General features: G+C 46.2%; 1 protein-coding gene across 1 annotated transcript in view; it reads right to left on the minus strand.

Moving 5' to 3' along the window:
* The window catches only part of NDP1 (Tetratricopeptide repeat (TPR)-like superfamily protein), a 140393-nt gene that overhangs the window by 52773 nt on the left and 65623 nt on the right, over positions 1-21997 (minus strand). Inside the window, exons 6-7 of the mRNA XM_086519777.1 lie at positions 4607-4657; positions 2981-3182 (exon numbers count right to left, since the gene is read on the minus strand). Coding sequence (XP_086375903.1) covers positions 2981-3182; positions 4607-4657 — 253 coding nt within the window. The remainder of the gene's footprint in view (positions 1-2980; positions 3183-4606; positions 4658-21997) is intronic.

Consider the following 21997-nt stretch of genomic DNA (forward strand, 5'->3'; position numbering starts at 1 on the left):
GGGTTTGTTTTTGCTCGAGCTGCGCAGACATAGAGAGAGCCTGATGAGAGGAGAGCCTAGCCAGTCTCAGAGAGAGATCACAGACTTCTTTAGAGCTGCCACTGGACACCCGATGGAGTTACTACCACAGCAAAGCTCGTCGCCTCACACTAGAGGCACAGTGATCGACCGAGCGATTGAGCTAGGGAGATCCAGACGCCCACGACTACGGAGGACTACACAGCATCGACGAAGGCTGCATCAGAGGATTCAGATCACTTTGGCCCGACATGCACGACGCCCGGTCAGACTACTGACCATGGAGGAGATTGACAAGATCCACCAACGACTGATGTTGGATCTCTTGTGATCTTGCTATCCCAGCTAGTTGCTTAGCTCACACCTAGCAATTTAGGATTCCATAGTATTTTATTTTATCATTCTGTCATTTTGTCATCTTGTTACTTTGACTTTGTATCAGATCCACCACATTGCAACTTTCTGGTCTCATAGGTCACTTTGGCCTTTTGAAGACGTTAACATAACATTTCAGTTCATTTCATTTCCTCTCTCTCTCTCTCTCTCTCTCTCTCTCTCTCTCTCGTCTACCAGATGATTGGTCGGTGGGCACTTTACCAGATGAACATTTAGAAGGCTACATCCTAGATGTAGACATACTTAAGGAAAGATTAAGTAAAGTGGTGCCCTTCGTGGATCTTGGTGACCCAACTCACATTGAAGTTAAAGGAAAGCAGACAAAGGTTTGCTACTACAACCTACATGAAAAGATCAAGGTAATGAAGCAGACTAAATCATTGCAAGGTACATCGGTATGGATCTTAGATGAATTGACACCCCTTCAACTCAAAAATAGAGCCAAAGAGTTGGCTAAAGTCAGAGAAGCAAGGAAGCAAGGAAAATGGGCAGTGTATAGAGGAGGAAAAGCTATTATCCAAGACTTCAAGAATCCATCCATTCCCACAAAGACATGGACTTAGGTCTTCTATAGATGTAGACACATTATGCACACGGTGATTTCTCATTGTTGTAAACCTAGCTCTCATGAGTCATGAGAGCAATGAGGTTATGTTTTGCACATGCACTCATTTTTCTTTTATGATACCCGAAGTGGAATGTAACCCAAGATGTATCGGTTTTGTCCTATAGGTCACCTTTGGCCTCCACAGGACATTAATAGATTTTCTTTCTTTCTTTCTCGCGCGATACCAACTTTCTACTGGGCTGTGCAGTGCTGTCTGTACAGATGGTCTCACTGGTGCTACCCCTCCTGCCCCTCTCTCTCTCTCTCTCTCTCTCTCTCTCTCTCTCTCTCTCTCTCTCTCTCTCTCTACCAGCTTTTTGCTGGGCTGCGCAGTTCTGCCTGTACCTTGCTGTGTGCTAGGTCTGAGGGAGCAACGTGCCTACTCTCACACCTGCCAAGGTCAGCATAGTCGTCTGCAGGAGTAGAGGGAGCAAGCAGAGTTTGCAAGGTACAGTGAAGAATTGGTAAAACAGACAGATTTTTGCAAAAGTACAGAGTGTACATGTAGGAAAAAACGTGGAAGGGCTTATTTTGATGTTGAAACCATTGTGGAATGTATGCATGATGTCGAAACATATGTAAACGTAGTGCGGCTCTCTCTCGCCCTAGCCCCTGCTTGGGCTTGCCTCATCTTGACTCTCTCTCCAGGGGCTGTTATGATGGAGGTCATGAGCGCTTCACCAAGTTGCAAGTCCCGTACGAAGGAAACCTTCATGCTTACAAACAAGCTGATAACACACGTGGAAAGGGAGATGAGGGAATGGAAAGCAGAGATGGAAGGATGGTGGAAGGAGAAGGCCAACCTTCTTCAAATGTTCCTCAACGAAGGCGCGCAATGGAAGAAGGAGAAAGAGGACCTGCACGCAGAGATACAAGCACTTACGGCGGATTCACAAGCACTCAAAGAAGAGGTCTTAACCCTCAAGCGAGAGCTTGCTGATAGAGCAAGCTAGAGGAAGTGAATTCCAGCCTTTGGTGATAGAGGAAATCAAGGTCGTCAAGGAACATGTACGGATGATCAAAGAGGAAGAGAAACAGAATGTGGCAAAGACGTCTTCGTGGGTGGATGTGATCATGAAGACAAAGAAGAAGGCGGATGAGGCCAAGAAACACTCCTACAATCATCAACATGACTTTAGAAGAAGAGCAACAGAGCTACCTATGAGGGCACAACTAGGGGGTATTCGCATGATCATCTTGCGTGAAGGAGATAAGGAAGGTAATGATGTTGAAGAAGAGGGGCCATGTGAAAAATGTGGAGTTGAGATTCCTCTTGCTGTACTCATGACACAGTATGTACTATGAGGAGAATTTTCCACCTGTTATAGCTGACCAGATTGTATATGTTAGAGATCTGAGAGATTGACATGGTTTTTAATAGGAACTCTTTTGTAAAACTCTTTCTATTAGTCTACAATACACTTTAGATTCATTCATTTGTGTAGCAGCTTCGTTGATTTGTTATTTGTATTGATTAAGCATTTCTTTTGTAAACTAACATGTTTTGTGGGTGGTGTTTGTGTATGATTAGCCATGGCCAATGATGATGAGCCATACTCTCCTAGTTTTAGTTTTCCTGTCACTCCGGTCGGCATGTCACCCGAGCCGATGGGCTTGTTTTTGTCTCAGTTCACACCAGAGCAGATTGCGATGGCACAACACCTTTGGGCAGCAGGTCCCTTTAGACCTACTACGGCCGACCCTACGCCTGGGACTAGTGTGAGCTAGTCTTGTTTTCAGCTATAATAGTCATATTTGGATTTCCCTCTCTGATGCAATCACATTCTGTATGCTTTGTGTTGGGTATGTCCCTCATAAAGTTTTATTAATAGAATATGTTTTCTCTTATATTAAACAGCGCATATATAAACAGCGCACACACACATCCACCCTTGCGCTCAAAAACTGGGGCATGCAATTTGTATTGCTAAACATGTAACAATAGAAGTCTTGCCATACCCAGTAACTGTTAGAAGCTGACCCAGACCTGCCACAGCACCAACATGAACTGCCTCAGGAACCATTGACATCGCAGACAAACTGAACTCACTAGATTCGACCTCTTTCTTGGAATTGATGACAGCCTTCTCGTATAATTCCTTGGCAGCAGAAAAATTCCCTTGCACATGGTGGAACTGTGCCAATGCCAAAACAGCTGCAGCTGAAAAAGAAAAAAAGTTTCATGAAACTTAGTTTTTTCCTGGAATCTTGAAGCAACTAACATCACAAGCTTGTGACCTGCAAAGATTAGGTGGATCTAGAAAACTTACATCATAGAAAGGAGAAAGGCATGAAAACTTGAGTATAATTGTTTCTCAAAGCACTGCACTAACTTGACTTTCAGCTATAGTGACTGTTTCTACCCTTGTCCTATGGATGTAAGATGCTTTTATGCCTTCCCACAAGCACATTATTGTTGTGTTGCAAGGCGAAAACATCATACAAGCTCACTTCTTGCAAGAATTCAAAAAGGTATCTCACCATAGTTTCACTATTTGACAGAGGAACTGGTAAACGCAGCATAGTATTCCTGAAACTTGGGTGTGTGATGCAAATTTAAGAGGAAAACTTCCCAAATATCTCCATGCTTAAGGAGAAACAGGAAAGGCGTGCAGCAGTACATAAGCAAATTTTCACTCTTTCCAACGAACACTTCAGCACCAGCAATACTATTAAAAGCTCAGTTTAGAGTAATATAGAACATTTTGTGCAAGCAGATAATGATAATTTCTTGTTCTCACATTAGGCTTGACAGATACCAATGACCAACAACATATATTTGCGTCAGATACAACAGTTGATATCAGCACACTATGATTGTGGCGCCTGGCCTTCTGTGAACGGTGCCAGACTGGATAGTGCAAGACATGTAACTCAGTTGATGCTGCAAATGCACTTTGCCAGTGCCTAGTGTCTTTAGAGTATAGTGAAGCGATGATGAAAAAGCCCTAGCATCCACTTCTCCACCAGCCATCTGCTCACAATTGAAGCATGCTGCAACTGTCCACACAAAGACTGGTTTTCTTTCAATGTATTGATCCTTCTGTCAGAGGCTGCTGAATGCCCTTCTCCATGAAATAAAGACTTGTGTGTACATGATCCCTTTAAAAACACAAAGTTCACCAAAATCTTGTTGCAAGCTAAAATAGAAGTAGCTGGTAGCATTGGTTGGTTGGTGCTATTGGTAAGCAACAACATTTGAAGGGAGTTTCAGCAATTTAAAACATCCTTTCTTTGCTCAGATGAGGACGGTCAGCCTATGTAGTAACAAGTGTCAAAGCAGTGGCTCTTGTAGCTCAGATTCCTATCATCCCCTATCGATGCTAGTAGAAAATCTTCCAATGACCTATACACTTAGTGCTGCAAAAGGTTCTGTGTTGAAAGAATGTTTATTTTAACTAAAACATGAACCAAAACAATTCGTAAAAACCAAGGTTTTTCAAAAGCAAAATGAGCGTAGTATGTCGTTCTTATTCACCAATCAGCACCATGATATTTTGCATTGATTTGTAAAACTGCATCAATGCTGATCTGTTTGCTTCACTCAAAAACATGCGGACTTTAGGATATACCAAAAATAGGTACCTGAAACATTCTCTGCATCGGTTGATACAACAACTTCTTTATCCGATGACTCTGATGCAAATAAAACAAAACCTCTCTCTCTCTCTCTCTCTCTCTCTCTCTCTCTCTCTCTCTCAGCCTCATCCCACCAGCACGCCTGCGCGCTTCAGTCCACCTGCGCACCAGCCCGCCATGGGTGCTGCCTCCCCGCCATGACCACCTGACAGCTACTGCCTCTCTCTCTCTCTCTCTCTCTCTCTCTCTCTCTCTCTCTCTCTCTCTCTCTCTCTCTCTCTCTCTCTCTCAGACACCCATGTACTTCTGTGTGACTATTGCATGACTCTATGCAATCATCGCACATTAACCAAAGGATATCAAGAAGCGGTCGAACAGTGAGATCATCACCTATCAAAACAATGCCGAAGGACACGACCCCACGCCCCCCAAGGAATCAAGGGACATGACAATTACTACCCAGGACATATGGGGACTGCTACTGTCTATCCAGGAACAGGTACGACAACAGAATGAGGCGATTTCACGTCAAAATGATGACATCAAAGCCCTGACATTGCGCAACCAAGAGCTGGATCATACCATTAAATTACAAGCTCTAAAGCTTCAGCAACAAGAAGACACCATGAAAACGCTGCAATCCCAAGTGCTGGAACAAGGAAATCACATAACACAGGTCACCAATAATGTAATCGATGCACCCGAGGGGTCACCTCCATCTTGGGCACAAATAGTAAAACAAGAGAAGACTATGGGGCACATGATAGGAGAAATGTATACGCATGAGAGCATGTATACGCATGAGGATCCTACTGAGTACAAGGAATGGGAGAAAAGATCCCAAAACATTGTGATACGAGGCATGCCAGAACCTGAGGGGGAAACAGTCATGTCATTGAACGTAGATGTTACCACCTTGTTAGCAGAAAAGCTTGACATGCAAGATGCAGGAGTATATGGGGCACATAGAGTGGGCGAGAAGAAGACTGACGCTCATCGGGCAGTTGTATGCACAATGTTGGATGCTCGTAAAAGGAACATAATTTTGGAAACTGCACGCTTCTACTTGAAAGGCACTCAGTACTATGTAAGTGAAGATAGAACACCGGCACAACAAGCAGCAAGAAGGAAAGCATATGAGGAACGCCTCAAGGAGAAAAAACCGACATCACCATCTAAGGATGGATAGGGGCACGCGACCCATGGGATCACGACCATACAGGTTACGAGTTGGAATTGTAGAGGTTTCCCATGGCATAAGGGAGAAGGGTTGGTAGATATTCTACCACAAGTTGACATACTCTTTCTATTGGAAACATCGGAACAAAACACATGCAGGCTGCCGGACATTAGTGGGTACATTAAGCACTCAATATGGTGGACTGTTACCAAAATACGAGGACAAGGAGGTGTAGCTGTAATATATAAGGAAGAGCTTCAAAAGATGGTTGATGTATGCAAGGTTGACGAGCACAAACGCTATATATGGGTTAAGGTTTGCTCATCAAAAGGATTGATCTTTATCGCAGGATGCTATATCCCGCATCGAGAGTCACCTTTTTATGACACAAACCAACTACCTAAAAAGGATCCCTTTGCTGACCTATGTACAGACATTGCAATGTATGCACGTGAGGGAGCAGTTGTCATTCTTGGGGATCTGAATGCCCGGATTGCAAACACACAGGTACAATTGATGGACCATTCACTGCACCCTGCGGATAAGAATGGAGAACTTATGCTTGGTCCTATGTGGGACAGATGTTCATGTGATAACATCATGAATGCACAGGGGTCAGCTACGATAAGTATGATGAACTCAATGCATCTTGTAGCCATGAATGGTGCGGATAAGTTCACACTCTCTGGATCATACACTTGTTACACGGCAAGTCATGGGAGGAGTACAAATGATTATGCCTTGGTGAGATACGACGCATTGGACTTGGTCCACCGTTTTGAAGTGGGTAGCAGGTTACCGACCTCAGACCATACACCAATCCATATATGCCTACACATGCCAAGTATGCGTATTGTCAACATAATGAATACACCGAACTGGTCATACAAGATGCAACTCATGAAAAAAGAGGACTATGCTAGTCTCTTAGATAGCTTACTGTGTGACCGGAACATGCCTTGTGACATTGAAGAGACGTGGAAGATCTTCCGACATGCAATGGAGGAAGCGGCAAGAACCATTACGGGCAAATATCAAAGTGGCAAACAGATTAGGAAGGGTTTACCTCATAATCGCAGAATGCAAGGAGGCCAAACGTAAGATGAAACACCTATCACAACACTCAAATGAATGGGAATGTGCTGCTAGAGAATACAATACACTCACGAAGAAAAGAGACGCATGTATGAACTCTCAAAAGAACAACTAGACTTGAGCAGGTTCAAGAAAGAGCCAAAGAAAGCTTGGCGTAACATGAAGGGGAGAAAGGGGACGTGATGGGAGATTTCAGCCCACACGAAATGTATGCTTATGTACAAACTCTATATGCCCCGCCGGGGGCTCAAGAGGTGATATACACAAGGCCTCAGGCTGAATATCCAAAGCCCATCACCTTCCAGGTAGTCATTAAAGGCCTCAAAAGCCTTGCGAATGGGAAAGCATCTGACACATTACATCTTAACTCTGAAATGCTGAAATGGTCAGGTAGTAAGGCTAAGAAATGGATACACCATATGATGAATCAAGCAATCAGCCAATACCTACCTCAAGACTCGCAAGAGAACTGGGTGAAAGCGCTCTTTAAAGGAGGTGACCGCAATTTGCTTACTAATTATCGCACCATCATGGTGAGCTCATGTATGGCAAAACTTTTTGGAAGCATTATCGAGAAAGATCTTAGCACATGGGCTGAAAATAACCGGAAACGCGCCATTGGACAAGCAGGATTTAGAGCCCGTCATAGCACAGTAGACCACCTGATGACACTCCGGGTCTTGATGGAAGAAGCCAGGCTAAAAGGCAAAACTTTGTATTGCTGTTTTGTGGACTTCAAGAAAGCGTTTGACATAGTACCCCGTCAAGGTCTATGGTCACGTATGGAAACTCTAGGAGTTCCTACGCATATCAGGGCAGCCGTAGGGCGCCTATACCAAGAGGTCAGATCCAAACTCAAAACAAAAACATGTTTCTCACAAGAATTCAGGAGCACCATGGGAGTTAAACAAGGATGCCCTTTGTCACCTACGCTTTTCGGACTATGCATAGACGAGCTTGATGACTTCATCAACGAGGCTATGAGAGAGGGGGGAGATCACCCTAGTATTGGCACTTTCACGCTTCTCCTCCTCATATATGCCGATGATGTAGTTCTCCTTGCCTACAATGCCCCCATTCTACAGAAACTTCTGGATGCAGTACATGCATTTTGCAATGCAACGGACCTGTCAGTCAATGTAGCCAAAACAAAGATTATGTCAGTCCACACATGTAGAAATGAGAATCAGCCCATCATCACGTATGACAGGCAAACACTCCAAGCCGTTGAGAGTTTCAAGTACTTGGGCATCTATGTTCCCTCAAACCATGCATGGGGGAGTTGCGTGCAAAACAGAATTGATGCAAGACATGCAAAATACTATGAATTTGAGAACATGTGCAAGCAGAGTGTCACAAAGCGATGGGAAATTAAGTCTATGGCATTTGAAGCATGTGTGGTCCAAACAATACTTTACGGTGTAGAGGTATGGGGGGGGGAGTATCCCCACTAGCACTTGGAACGACATTGAAAAGATACAGAAGAAATTCCTATGTAGACACCTGGGGATCAAAACTACCACCCCATACTTAGTGATGCTTTTGGAGACAGGCAAGAGACCTTTGGAAATGCAAGCCTTACAGAGAGTACACAGATACCTCATGAAATTTAAGATGATGCCAGAGAGCCGTCTACCCCACAAGGCATGAAAACCCAATATAAGCCGCAAAAGAATTACAAGAGTAAGTTTCTCACATCTAGTCTTGTAGAAGACATACGGAAATGGTTCTCTAGATGGAATGTGGGAGACCATGTGGACATGCATATAGAGGAACACACCGAACATGAACATGGGCTGAATTTTTGACATAAGCATACTTGAAGCCCTACACACCAGATAGAAGACAACAGTACATAGGTCCAAATTTGAGTACTACGGCAAGCACATCAATACACAATATTGGGAGATGTACAAGACTGGGGACACTCAGATGCATATAAAGACACCCATGTCCCACCGGGCAAGACGAGCCATTACTTTGATACGGACGCGATCACACATGCTCAAGATTGAAACGAGAGGGTGGCTGAATATTAAGAAAAATAGGAGGACATGTCCACAATGCAAGTTGAACAAAGTGGAAAGCGAGGCTCATGTCACCGTTGAGTGCCCAGCATACACACACATCCGTGTTGAATTTCCACAGCTCTTTCAAGGGAATGTCACCTTTGAGGAGCTTCTCTCTCGGATACACCCCTCCCCGGTAGCTTTAGGCATCTACTTTGCCAAAATATTGGATCATAACACAACATTCACACACAAGAAAGCTACTAGCCCACTATCTCCTCTCACATGAGGGGAGCATCTTGTAGACCTTTGGTGGTCCCATGGGTCATTTTGCCCCCCCCCGAGGATGTAAATACAACATCATCATCATCTCTGTCTCTCTCTCTCTCTCTCACTCTCTCTCTCTCTCTCTCTCTCTCTCTCTGTTTATAGGGTTTCACCACCATTTTTTGCTGTTTTTTAGGGTTTTGAAAGTGTTTTTTTGCTGTTTTTAAGGTTTTGTCACTGTTTTTGGATGCTTTTTAGGATTCTGAAACTGCTGTTTTTAGGGTTTTGTCACTGTATTTTGCTGTTCTTAAGGGTTTTGAAACTGGTTTTTAGGGTTTTGTTACTGTTTTTTGCTGACTTTCTCTGTTTTTAGGGTTTTCCCTTGTGTTTTATTGTTGTTTTAAAGTTTCTCTCTCTCTCTCTCTCTCTCAACTTTCACCCCCCTACTCATATCCTACACAGTTTGAGCTAGTTGCTTGGTTCACATCTAGCAATTTAGGATTCTATAGTACCCCTTTTTCGGTACCTTTTTATTTTTGGTACTCATAGGTCATTTGGCCTTTTGAAGACGTTAATATAACATTTCATTTCATTTCTCTCTCTCTCTCTCTCTCTCTCTCTCTCTCTCTCTCTCTCTCTCTCTCTCATTCATAGGGAGCATCGAAGAAGTGCCAATGGCTTCCCCCGCGTGTAAGTAGATGCGTCCCTCGCGGCCACCCACAAAGCCTCCTTCATGCAGATGGGCAGAGAGAGGGCGTACAGGCAATGGGATAGGCCAGTTTTAGGAGAGGCTTCTCCACTCTAGACCATATTCTGACACTTACAGCCATCATTGCGGAGGATAACGCACATGGGAGACGGATTTATTGTAGCTTTGTGGATTTCCGCAAAGCATTTGACATGGTGCCTAGAGCCAGATTGATGCGCAAACTACGGGATATAGGAGTGCCCATTGAGTTGATTTGGGGGATTATGGCTCTATACAGATCAGTTGTAGGACATGTACGCACTCCAACGGGGACAAACAAGGCTGTCCATTATCTCCTACTCTATTTGGTATGTATATAGATGAGGTTTCTGATTACATTGACAGAGAGGGTGACAAAGGTGCCCAACTGGCAAGGACATGGATTCCTTTGTTGTAATGTGCTGATGATATTGTGTTGATCTCTCACTCACCAAAAGGTATGCAGCGACATTTGGATGCATTACATAGCTTTGCGAAGGATAGTGGATTGTCTATAAACCTTGGTAAAACGAAGGTTAAGGTGTTTAGCACCACACTGAAGTGGATCAGGAGATCAACACCTACATTCACTTATGGTCAGGAGACTGTGGAGTACACAGATGCATACACTTATCTTGGGGTAGTCTTCACTAGGCCAAAGTTTTCTTTGCAACAGCAGAGACTACATTGACCAGAGCGTATGCGGCCTTGGGAGGATGTGTTCGTAGGTTCAGTTCCGGGAACCCCGAACAAAGCTGTGGCCCTTGGATACCTTGATAGCTTCAGCTATGCTCTATGGGGTTCAGGTTTGGGGACCCTCTGTGGGTCTGAATGGGTGGAGAAGTATGGAGAGGCCCTTGGTATCTATAATCTTTCGGTTGATTAGAGCCAAGGCCTCCGTGCCACACGAGATCATTAGAGCAAAGTTAGCAGCCCCCCCTATGGAGATAGAGGCGCTTACCAGATCGGTCTCCTTTATGCACAGCTTATGGGATACTACCAGAGACAGATATGCCGGATTGGCCCTTGAGTCCTCCGAACAGTTAGCTTTACAGGGGGACACACCATGTTGGTATGCACACATGTCCTCATGGTTCCAGATACATGGCTTCAACATGGATAGCTTGCCTCCCTTCCAGTCTCCTTGATGCACCATAGTTGTCTCGTACATGGATGGAGATTACTAGACTCATTCGCCAAGACCTGACCCAGTTGGACACCAGAAGGGAGTCGACACGGGAGTTGGACACAAAGATGGCTTTCTATAGAGAGCATCTTCTCCAACACACAAGGGATGGATTTGTGGTTCGACCCAGCTATATGGATACAAATCTATCTCATGGGTTACTGTGTGCCATTGGCCAGTTATGGACATCTTCACACCGGCTTGATATTGAGACTGGTAGATGCAGAGGGATAGCAACAACTAACATGATATGCCGTCTATGCCATACAGAGCTAGAGACGGAGATGCATTATATATGTGAGTGCACAGTGTATTACGAGATATGGGGTTGCTTCCACTGTCTATTCAACGAAGGCTTGAAACCCTTCTCCAGTGTCATGAGCTATCACGACCAAAGATGTCTTGGATTGTATGTACTTGAGTTACACAAACACAAAGATAGTTTACCGAGGAGATCTGGAGAGAGAGAATCCCCGAGAGAGATTATTGGTTCCTTCACACCAGACACCGGACAGATAGAGGAGCAGCTACCACTACAAAGCTCAGCTTATACTCACACCCGCGGTACTCTCATTGACCAAGCATTGGAGCTAGGGAGATCGAGACACCAACGCCTGAGGAGAGGAGCTTCACAACATCGACGGCGGAGAACACAACAGAGGATTCGAACCAAAGGCTCGCAAGGAGCTTGCCAGCACAGACGAGAGACGCCATGCGTTTGCTTTCCATCGACAGGCATCTCAGTGGACCCAGTTGGGTGACAGAGTGACAGGGGCTTTCTTTGAGACAGTGGGACCCCGACGCGCATGCCAGGGTCTGCGAGCTGAGGAGGCCTCACGGGTCAGTTGCTTCAGAGCTAGAGGACATGCGTGCAATTGCTACTGGCTTTTACCGTGACCTACTGTCGGCAGAGCCTCAGTCAGAGCATCAAGATACATGCAGAGAGCAGGTTTGGGCACAACTGCCTTGTCCTGTGACTGCGGAGATGCGCCAGAGACTTGAGCTGCCTCTTCAGCTATAGGAGCTCCACGTGGCCCTCAGAGCACTTCACCATGGTAGCTGTCCAGGTGAGGATGGTCTCCCAGCGTTTTCTTAGAGTACTTGGACTTGCTTGGCTCAAATCTCTGCAACGCTTTTCAGTACATCCTACACACATGAGAGATGCCTGACAGCATGAGTGAGGGCCTGATTTACCTCATTCCCAAGGAGGGTGGCTCCTTGGCGGCCCATCACCATCCTCAACTCAACCTACAAAATTCTTGCCAAGGCTCTGAGTTTGAGGATTTAGCCACTTCTAGAGAGCATTATACATGGGACACAAAAAACTTTTGTCAAGGAGCACATTATCCTTAACAACAAATTTACTTTTTGAGAGGCATCTGCCCTCGCGCGCCCCATGGTGAGGATATGGTGATACTTCTTCTCGGCCTCGATAGAGTTGACTGGGACTTTTTGGAGGGCACCCTACAGAGGATGGGCTTCTCAGATGCCTGGATCAGAGGTGTGTCACCTCTCTACAGACGAGCACACAATTAGGTACTCTTAACAGGTAGTAGAGGTGAGCGTTTCATGCTCACACGTTCCGTCTGACAGGGCTGCCCTCTTGCCCCCTTCCTCTTTCTGTTCTATGCTGAGGCGATGAGTAGGTTTTTGGTTTCAGGGCAGGTTGGTCTTCGTGGCTTAGCACTCCCTATTGGGGGCGACGAGCTACTGGATGTTGAGTTTGCAGACGACTCAGCTTTGTACTTGGAGGGCCAGGAGGCAACCTTCACAGGTGTGAGCAGGCTCTTGAGACTTTTTGTTGTGCATCAGGCGCACTAATCAACTGGAGAAAGACAATGGCTTTCTCGGTTGGTAGTGCTCCTACGCCTGATTGGCTGCCAGGTGAGGGTTTCAGATGGATTCCCCCAGGGACTGCAGTTCGATACTTGGGCCTGTCAGGTTGGTTTGGACTTGTCTCCTAAGTAGCAAATTGCTCCCCTCCTCTTATCCATCAGGAGGAAGCTGTTACATTGGATCTCCGCACGACTTTCTCTAGCAGGCAAAGTTGTAGTGGCCAACCAGGTGTTGTTGGCTACTATGTGGTACATCACAACTTGGATCTTTTCGAGTTCCTGAATCAGCCAGCTAGGGAGGCTGATCAGGAATTTCCTTTGGTCATGGCAGGACACTCAGATAGCCTGGGCCAAAGTGGCCTCGCAGGTCATCACTCTACCTTATTCTCAGGGGGGTTGGGGATCATAGACCCAGCACAGCAGAGCAGAGCCCTTCTCGAAAAGTTTGTTGTCAAACGATAGGGGAGGAGCCCTAGAAGGAGTTTTTGCTTCAGCAACTTAGTACTAGAGTGCCTCAAGCTGGAGGTCCTTGGAGACCTTCGACCATATGGATTTTCACAGAGATGCACAGGGTTGGCCTGAGCAAGAGACTGGAGGATCGTATTGCTGTGAGTCTACTCCGCTCTTGGGAGCAGCTGCGGAGAGGCCTGGTGAAAAGAACTCTGGGAGTGGATCACCCGGCTACACGGACCGCCTACAGACACGCGTCGGACAAACCACCCGACCATAGCCACCATCTGGCAGCTCCCCCGTGCTGGGGCCAGAGTCCAAGCACGTAGGCGTGCACCTGTAAGACCGAGCGTCCCATACCACCCGGCCTCACCTCCTCGAGGTGACCTCGCGTACTACTAGCCTCGCGAGCTAACCACTGGCATTGTGCCAGTGAGGGTCGATAACTGGCAATGAGGCCTTGGCCTCCCTTTTATAATAATGGCCGGTCACACTGGCCATGTTCACACTACGTCCGCCCGGGCACTGGATGCCCATCCCGACGGCGTCTGGGCTAGATCCCCTCTCCTGTGAGCGAGACATAAGCGGGGCATAACATACTTCCCCTCTTAAGAACCATTGATGTCCTCATCAATGAAGCGGAGATACTGAGCCTTCAAAGCTCTAACTAGTTCCCAAGTAGGAAACCTTTCAGATTTACCCTTCTATTTAATTAAGTACTCTCCATAAGCCTTTTGGCGCGAATGACGGGTAAGATGATCTAAAATTGCCTCTGGTTCTCGAGGAATATACTCAGTTTGCATATCTTGCTATACATTTTCCTCGATGGGCACAACAACGTCGGCTTCACCCAATTTCACTTTAAGGCGGCTGACATGAAACACTGGATGTACACTAACATCCGAAAGAAGAGCTAGTTTGTAGGCAACTTGGCCAATTTTCTTTGTGACCAAGAATGGACCACAATATCTAGCTGAAAGCTTATAATGCTTTCCGGTTCGCATAGTCTTGGAATCCTTCCATTGTCCCACATCAAGAGTCCTTGGAGATCTCTTTTGATTAGCATAAGTAGTGACCCAATCACAAGCTGTTCTTATACTATCTTTAGCCAATTCGAGCATTTCTTGCATGTCATACAGGAAATCACGAGCTTGGCGTTCCTTGACTTTCTCTAAGCCAGTAGAGATTGGGGATTTAGGCTCAAATCCATACATCAACATGAACGAGCTAAATCCAGTAGCAAAATGCTTGCTACTATTATAGGCAAACTCTAACTATGGAAGATACCTTTCCCAATCAGACTGCCTGTGAGAGACATAAGCTCTCAACATGTCCTCTAACGTCTGATTCATCCTCTGAGTTTGTCCGTCGGACTTAGGATGGTCAGAAGACGACATACTCAACTTCGTCTGAAGAAGAGCAAACACATCTTGCCGAATCGGCCAATGAACTTAGTATCTCGATCACTAGCGATATCCTCTGGCAGACCATACAACTTATAAAGCTGATTGACATATAAAACCGCCAACACATGGCTTTTTACTGTCGACTTCGTTGGTATAAACTTCACCATTTTTGTGAGTCTATCGACCACAACCCAAATAGCGTCATTGCCCCGACTAGTATTTGGCAAACCAATGATGAAGTCCATGGAAATACTTTGCCAATTGGCATCTGAAATTTCCAATGGGTGTAGCAAGCCAGCTTTCCTAAGGCGCTCTGCCTTATTGACCTGACACTGAGCGCATCTCTTCACATAGCTCTCTATGTAAGAGCGCATCCTTGGCCAATAGAAATATCGCTTGACCAAAGCCAAAGTTCTCTGGATGCTTCGGTGCCCAGCGCCAGGAACATTGTGGCATTCGCACAAAATCCTTTGTCGAGCCTCATCAATTTCCGACACACAAGCCTTTTCCATTTCTGAACAATAGTCTACCTTTAATGGAATATTGTCGTTGTCTCGTCTCTCTGGCATGACTCACTTGGGTCTGCAAATCACCCAAGCCTGTACGCGAGTCAAGCTCCGCTTCGACTTCCTTCCATATCTTGCCAAAATGGCCATCAGAACAACATAGCCCTCGAAGAGAGAGATAGAAGTTCATCGAGATTTCAGCCATAGACAAGGCATTAACCTCAGGAATCTTGCTGAGTGCATCAGCAACTCGATTGTTGGATCCTTTTCTATAACAGATCTCAAAGTCAAACTCTTGCATAAGCTCAACCCATCTAGCCTTCCAACCTCTGAGATTACCTTGATCACAGATATAGCGCAAGGAGTGATGATCTGTCCATGCAACAAACGTAGAGCCATACAAGTAGTGCCGCCATTTCCTCAGGGCGTGGACTACAATGTAAAGCTCCTTCTCGTACGTTGGATAACACATTTCAGCGTCAGCAAGCTTCTTACTTTCAAACGCAACAAGACGTCCATCCTGGTATAACGCTGCACCAATGGCATAATCACTAGCATCCGTCTCAACCACAAATAGTTTGCTAGGATCCACAATGTGCAATATTGGCGCAGTAGTCACCAAGTGCTTTAGTGTCCGAAAGCTCTCGTTGAGACGCTCATTCTAGACAACATGGGGGGTTACCTTTACGATGAGGACCCGAAGTCTTCAGCCCTTTCACCCCTCCTTTTGAAAGTTGCGTAAGCGGAGCAGCAACTTTAGAGTAATCCTTGATAAACTTGCGAAAGAATCAAGTAAAGCATAAAAAGGACTTTATTTGGTGCACATTCTTCAGAATGGGCCAATTTCGCACTTTATCCAATTTTTCAGAGTCGACGCGAATTCCATCGCGAGTAATGATGTGACCCAAGTACAAAAGCTCTTTCTTAAAGAATTCACACTTAGAAGCCTTAGCATAAAGCTTCTTAGTTCTCAGTACTTCGAGAACATCGCGTATATGCGCTAAGTGCTCAGATAAACTTCGGCTGTAGATCAAGATGTCATCGAGAAATACAACAACGAAATTGCCTAGAAACGGTCTTAGCAAATCATTCATCATCTGTTGAAATGTAGCTGGAGCATTGGTCAAACCAAAAGGCAAGACCAAGAACTCATAGAGACCATAACGAGTATGGAAACCTATCTTACGAATATCTTCCAGTTTGATCCGTATCTGATGATAGCCTGATCGCAGGTCTATCTTCGTAAAATACAGTGCTCCATGGAGCCGATCTATCAAATCGTCCACGTGCGGGAGCGGATACTTATTCTTAACAGTGAGCTTATTCAACCCTTTGTAATCCACGCAGAAGCGCATAGTGTTATCCTTCTTTTGAGAAAGTAACACTGGCTCTCCCCATGGGGATTTACTTGGCCGACCAAAACCCCTGTCGAGATAATCTTTCAGCTGTCATCGCTAAATCTCGTCCTCCTCGGTTTTACTAAACCGATAGGGTTGCTGTGAGAAGGGCTGACTACCAGCGACCAACTCAATGCCATGACCTACTCCTATCGAATGCGGCAAGCCAAGAGGTAGATCATCGGGAAAAACATCCTCGAAACCGGTCATGATTTCTCGGATGAGGTTGGATTCGTCGGAATCCCCAAGTTCAACAGAAGAACATGAAACTGTTTTACGAAATCCATGACAGAAGTACCAAGCACTAATGAATCAAACCAAGCAGATGGTACACATTGATAAAAGTAAACATCAGAAGACTTTGTTTCTTTATACATTTCCAAAGCAGTAACAATTGGTATTGCAAAACCATTATTTACAGACTTCTGATTACAAAGTGAAGCAGATACATGAGGCATGTCCTGCTTAACAAAAACAAGAGAGTGATGTACATAGTCTATATACAATGAATCTTGTTTATCATAAAACCATGGAATTCCTAAAATAACATCTGCTCTGTCTAGGCGCATGATGCGGAAATCCAAGTTCTCTTTGTAATCAGCTAGCTCGAACGACAAATCTGAAACCATCCGATACGATACATCCATATCCTCGCTACGAGCCATCTTGTAGCCTGCTACAGTGTCACTTCACAGGACAGGCAGTTGGACAGTTAGCTACAGTTGGTCTGGTTCACACTGGACGGACCCTTTGGCTGGGAGTGACACGTGGCAGGGTACCTACGGTGGTCTAGTGGACGTCGTGGCCAGGTCACCACCACCACTCAGTTTGGAGATAGACTTAGCTGGCTGGACATTTATGGGCCGTTGGTGGCTCCTATGGTTGTACATATCAGTAGTCGTTTTGGGATAGTTCTATCTTATCTTGCACGTAGTCGTCTAGAGAGTCTTACACAGAGCACTGCTTCACCATCCCTGCACATCTGAGCCTCGACACCCATTTGTACCTGTGAGTCCTGGGCTGGAGCGGAGTGTGCTGCCACGCCAGAGTCTGTACAAGGTTCTTGGAGCTAGTCGAGTCCACATGTTCTGGTCCACTGTTGTGTCTCTGTCGTTATCCAGTGTTTCTGTGTTGTTATCCGTTGTTTCTGTGTTTCATTCTGTTTGAGAGAGTTTTCATTTGTTGAGTGAGATTGTCACGCACATTGCACTGGGGACACCCACACTGTAGAGAGCACGACACATTATCCGCGCTACAGGTGATCTCATTTTGGCGATCACGGTGGGACCTCAACTGAAGTCTCACTCTCTTGAGTAGCTGGGTTCTTCGCTTCGCCTGTGCAGTCTAAGTCTCTCGCCTTGCTGGTCTGGTCCCCTCTCGCCCTGGTCTAGCTTGCCCTCGTCTCTGGTCTAGACCCCTCGACCCTGGTCTAGCTGGTCTAGTCACTTGTCTGGTCTAGACCCTGGTCTAATCCTCCTCGTCCCTGGTCCAGCTGGTCTAGACACTCGTCTGGTCTAGTATGGTCTAGTAGAGTCTAGACCAGTCTTCGGCCAGTTCAAGGTTTCTTGCCCAAAGCTTGGTTGGCTTGGAGGTCACTGTATGACACATACAAGGAGGTCAGTTGAGCGTCAAAGCCCACTACTGAGCCCTCTGAAGTACTATCACAGAAGACGACCTTTGACACCTTGTAGAAATCCTTCAACCTCATCAGCTATACCTCCACATATCACATCACCCATTCCTTCATCAGGTTCCCCATCTTCGCGATCACCTTCTCCGGAAAAGCTCTCTCCTATTCTTCTACAACAAGCTACTGTGCAACAGACTCAGCAAGAAATCATGGAGCCACTAGCTAGTGTTTTGGCCAAGGTGAACATCAAGTTCCCTACATTCAAAGGGCTGTCTTCAGAAGATGCTGACGACCATACAAGAAGATTTGTATCTCTCTGTAGGGGACGTGGGCTGAACAGAGAAGATGCTTACTTGGTACTATTTCCATCCACCCTGGATGGCCTAGCAGATAAATGGTACAGCCAATTTGCAGAGAACCATTTTGCAACTTGGGCAGCCTTAAGACAACAGTTCTGTGCAGCTTTCAGGCCAGGTGACTACCAGGAGAAGGTGTTGGATGAGTTGGCCAACATGGTGCTCAAACCTGAGGAGACTTTTGCGGAGCTTATGACGAAAACTAAGTCGCTGGTGGCCAAGCTTCCCCAACAACCTGGTGAATTCATGATTAAAAAGTTGGTGGAGAAGGCGCTTCCCAAAGTTTCTCAGCAAAAACTCCGAGAGAGTCTCCGACCCGACGCCACTCTCGACGAGTTCATCGCAGCTGCTACTAGAATAGAGGGAGCAAGGAAGCTCTTCAACAACTCTCTTCAAATAGATACTTCCTCTGTGTTCTCGGAAGGTAGTCCTATTGATCCTTTAACTTCTTTACGTAGGGAACTGGAAGCCCTAAAGCTACAACGAGCTCTTCAAGAGGAGAGGTCCTTCTCTCTTAGACAAGAGAAGCCTACACATAATGAGGCATTGGAACAGATTAAGCGCGAGTTAGAAGAGCTCAAGTGTCAGCAAGAGACTAAGGCTATGGTTTGGTGTAGCTCATGCCGCTCTCCAGGGCACCCACCACAGGAATGCCCCCTTCGGTTTTACTGCCACTTCTGTGAAAAAGCTGGACATGAGGATAAAGATTGTTACTACCTCAAGGGATTGCGTCAAATACAACAAAATCTTGGTCCTTCTCTCCAACAAGGGTTAGTACCTGCATCCAACATGGTCTCACCCTACGGCCATCAAAACCAGTTGCCTCCTTTGCTGACAACACCCCCTATGCAGCAAGGTATGCACAACAACTTTGCACCCCACAGTTTTTACCATGCCAGTACTCCCTCAGTTCCCCAAAGTTTCTACACCTCAGCCTCAAATTCCATGCAACAACCACCTCGTCCCCCGTTTCGTCCTTCCAATCGGCCCATACTCTGCTACAGATGCGGAGAATATGGGCATTATCAGAGCAAGTGTCCTTTACCCGAGGGGTCCCCTCCTTGTCGTCATTGCCCTGATTCGAAGGATCACTACAGTAAAGATTGTCCCAAGCAAAGGGCATCCACGTCTTCAGGCTCGACTCAGAGCCAGCCCGAATTCACCTTTCCGAAGATAAATTTGATTACTGTGAACACCGTGCCTCAACCTTCACCTGCTACTCATGTGGTTAAGCCTCTGCAAGTGGAGGAGCCTGCTGGTGTCCTTACTCGGGCACAAAGAGCAGCTCTTGGTCTCAGTCTACCCACAGGTCCACCTCGCCAGTCTCCACTTCCTCACTCTGGTCTACCTGACCCAAAGGACAAGTCCTTCCCAATTGCTCAGAGCAAACCAACTTCCTTGTTATCTGACATTGATGGAGCCTTCTTAGAAGCAGTGGCTGATTTGGAACAGATTAAGGTCACAAAAGGAGCCCAGTTCGAAGGCGCCAAGCCCACAGCAGAAGCCATCTTGAAAAATACTTTTCAGCAGGTGTCACTATACGACATGCTAAGGCTTGATGCAACACTTAGAAGTGACACCTTGTTAGTCATTCAGTCTCTGTACCCGGGGGCTGGGCCTAGTGGCGAGCACCTCCCTGTACAGCCCTCAGAGTCCTATTTGATTTCCTATCCATCTGCTCCCCTCACCGATTATAAAAGTCCTCGCCTCACTGTATCTATTCTTGGGCACCAGCTATCCGGCGTCATCGTTGATGGAGGATCTGGAATCAATTTGATGCCCGAATTCACTATGATGGCCTTAGGTCTAAAGCCTACCCGACCTGCTCCTTTCACTGTTACATTGGCTGATCAGAGAACAGTCTACCCAGTGGGCATAGTCGACAAGGTGCCTCTGAAGGTACAAGATTTCACTTTTAACTTGGATTTTGTGGTAGTTAATCTTCCCCTGGTAGAGGGAGGTTATCCCTTGCTGATTGGTAGGCCATGGCTGCGACATACGAAAGCACTTCACGACTGGGGAACCGACGCCATGTGGATACACACTCCTGGCTCTCCTATGCAACAAATTCGTCTCGAAGGAGGTATGGATCCGGTTGTTCAGCATAGCTCTTTGTCAGTAGAGTCCAACCCTGACTTGGACCAGCCGGTCCCTCCCGATGAGTCCGATGAAGACTTACTGCAGTGGTTAGAAGCCACCTCTTCGATGCAATGCTATGTAGTCTCTCTTCAACCTTTGCCAACAAATTCACCCTATCCCCCTGATCCTACATCTGAAGCTACACCTGAGACCAAGAATCCCAGTCAGCCAAGTGAGCCAGAACCACGTGGACCAAGTGGACCAGTCTCAAGTGAGTCAGAACTAAGTGGACAGGTCTCTGGTGCCCATCCTTCAGAGGGTCCCTTGATGGAAACCGCCGGCCTGGGTGAGCCTATAACCCACCATAGAAGGGGAAAAAAGTCTCCCTTGCAAGAGTTGGCCAACACCCCAGCTCCCTCCTTAGCCTCTACTCCATCTGACTCTCCACCCATGCCGGAGCACTTTGAGGTATTTGAGGATTTACCATTTGCAGAGCTTCCATCAGGTTGGTTGCAGGAAGAGTATGCTGATTTCAACATTGATCAGACGCCAGCTCATAATGTCCAAAGGCTAACAGAGGCGGCACAATCTTCTCCACCTGACGCAGCCTCGACCACTGCACCGCCTGACCCAGTCAGAGAGGTCAACCTAGGAGGCCCTGACAGCCATCAGCCCATCTTATTAGCCACTTGGTTATGGGATCACCCCGCTCTACTCGACCTAGTAATCTCCTTCGTGTGCTCTTTCAAAGATGTGTTTGCCTGGTCTTACCACGATTTAGAAGGAATCCCAGCAGAGCTAGGAGTCCACACAATTCCTCTGGTTGAGGGGGCTAAGCCGGTCAGAGGACGTGCTTACAAACTGAATCCCAAGTATGCAGAAGCAATCAAAATCGAGTTGGAAAAGATGCAAGAAGCAGGTATTATTGTACCAGTAGAGCACTCAGAATGGTTGTCTCCTATGGTTATTGCCCCAAAGAAGCAGTCCAACAAAATTCGAGTTTGTGTCGACTATCGGGCTCTGAATAAGGTCACAATCCCGGATGGATTTCCGACACCTTTTACTGAGAGAGTCCTCGAAGATGTCGCTGGCCATGTACTGTATAGTTTTATGGACGGGTTCAGCGGCTACAATCAGTTAGGAATACATCCTGACGACCAAATCAAAACAGCTTTTGTGACTCCCTGGGGTATTTTCATCTACACTAGGATGTCTTTTGGGCTTAAAAATGCACCGCCTTCTTTCAATCGCATAGTATATCTCATCTTTTGTCC

This window comes from Adiantum capillus-veneris, chromosome 9 (genome assembly GCF_014529385.1).
Source record: "Adiantum capillus-veneris isolate H3 chromosome 9, ASM1452938v2, whole genome shotgun sequence".
Lineage (NCBI taxonomy): Eukaryota > Viridiplantae > Streptophyta > Polypodiopsida > Polypodiales > Pteridaceae > Adiantum > Adiantum capillus-veneris.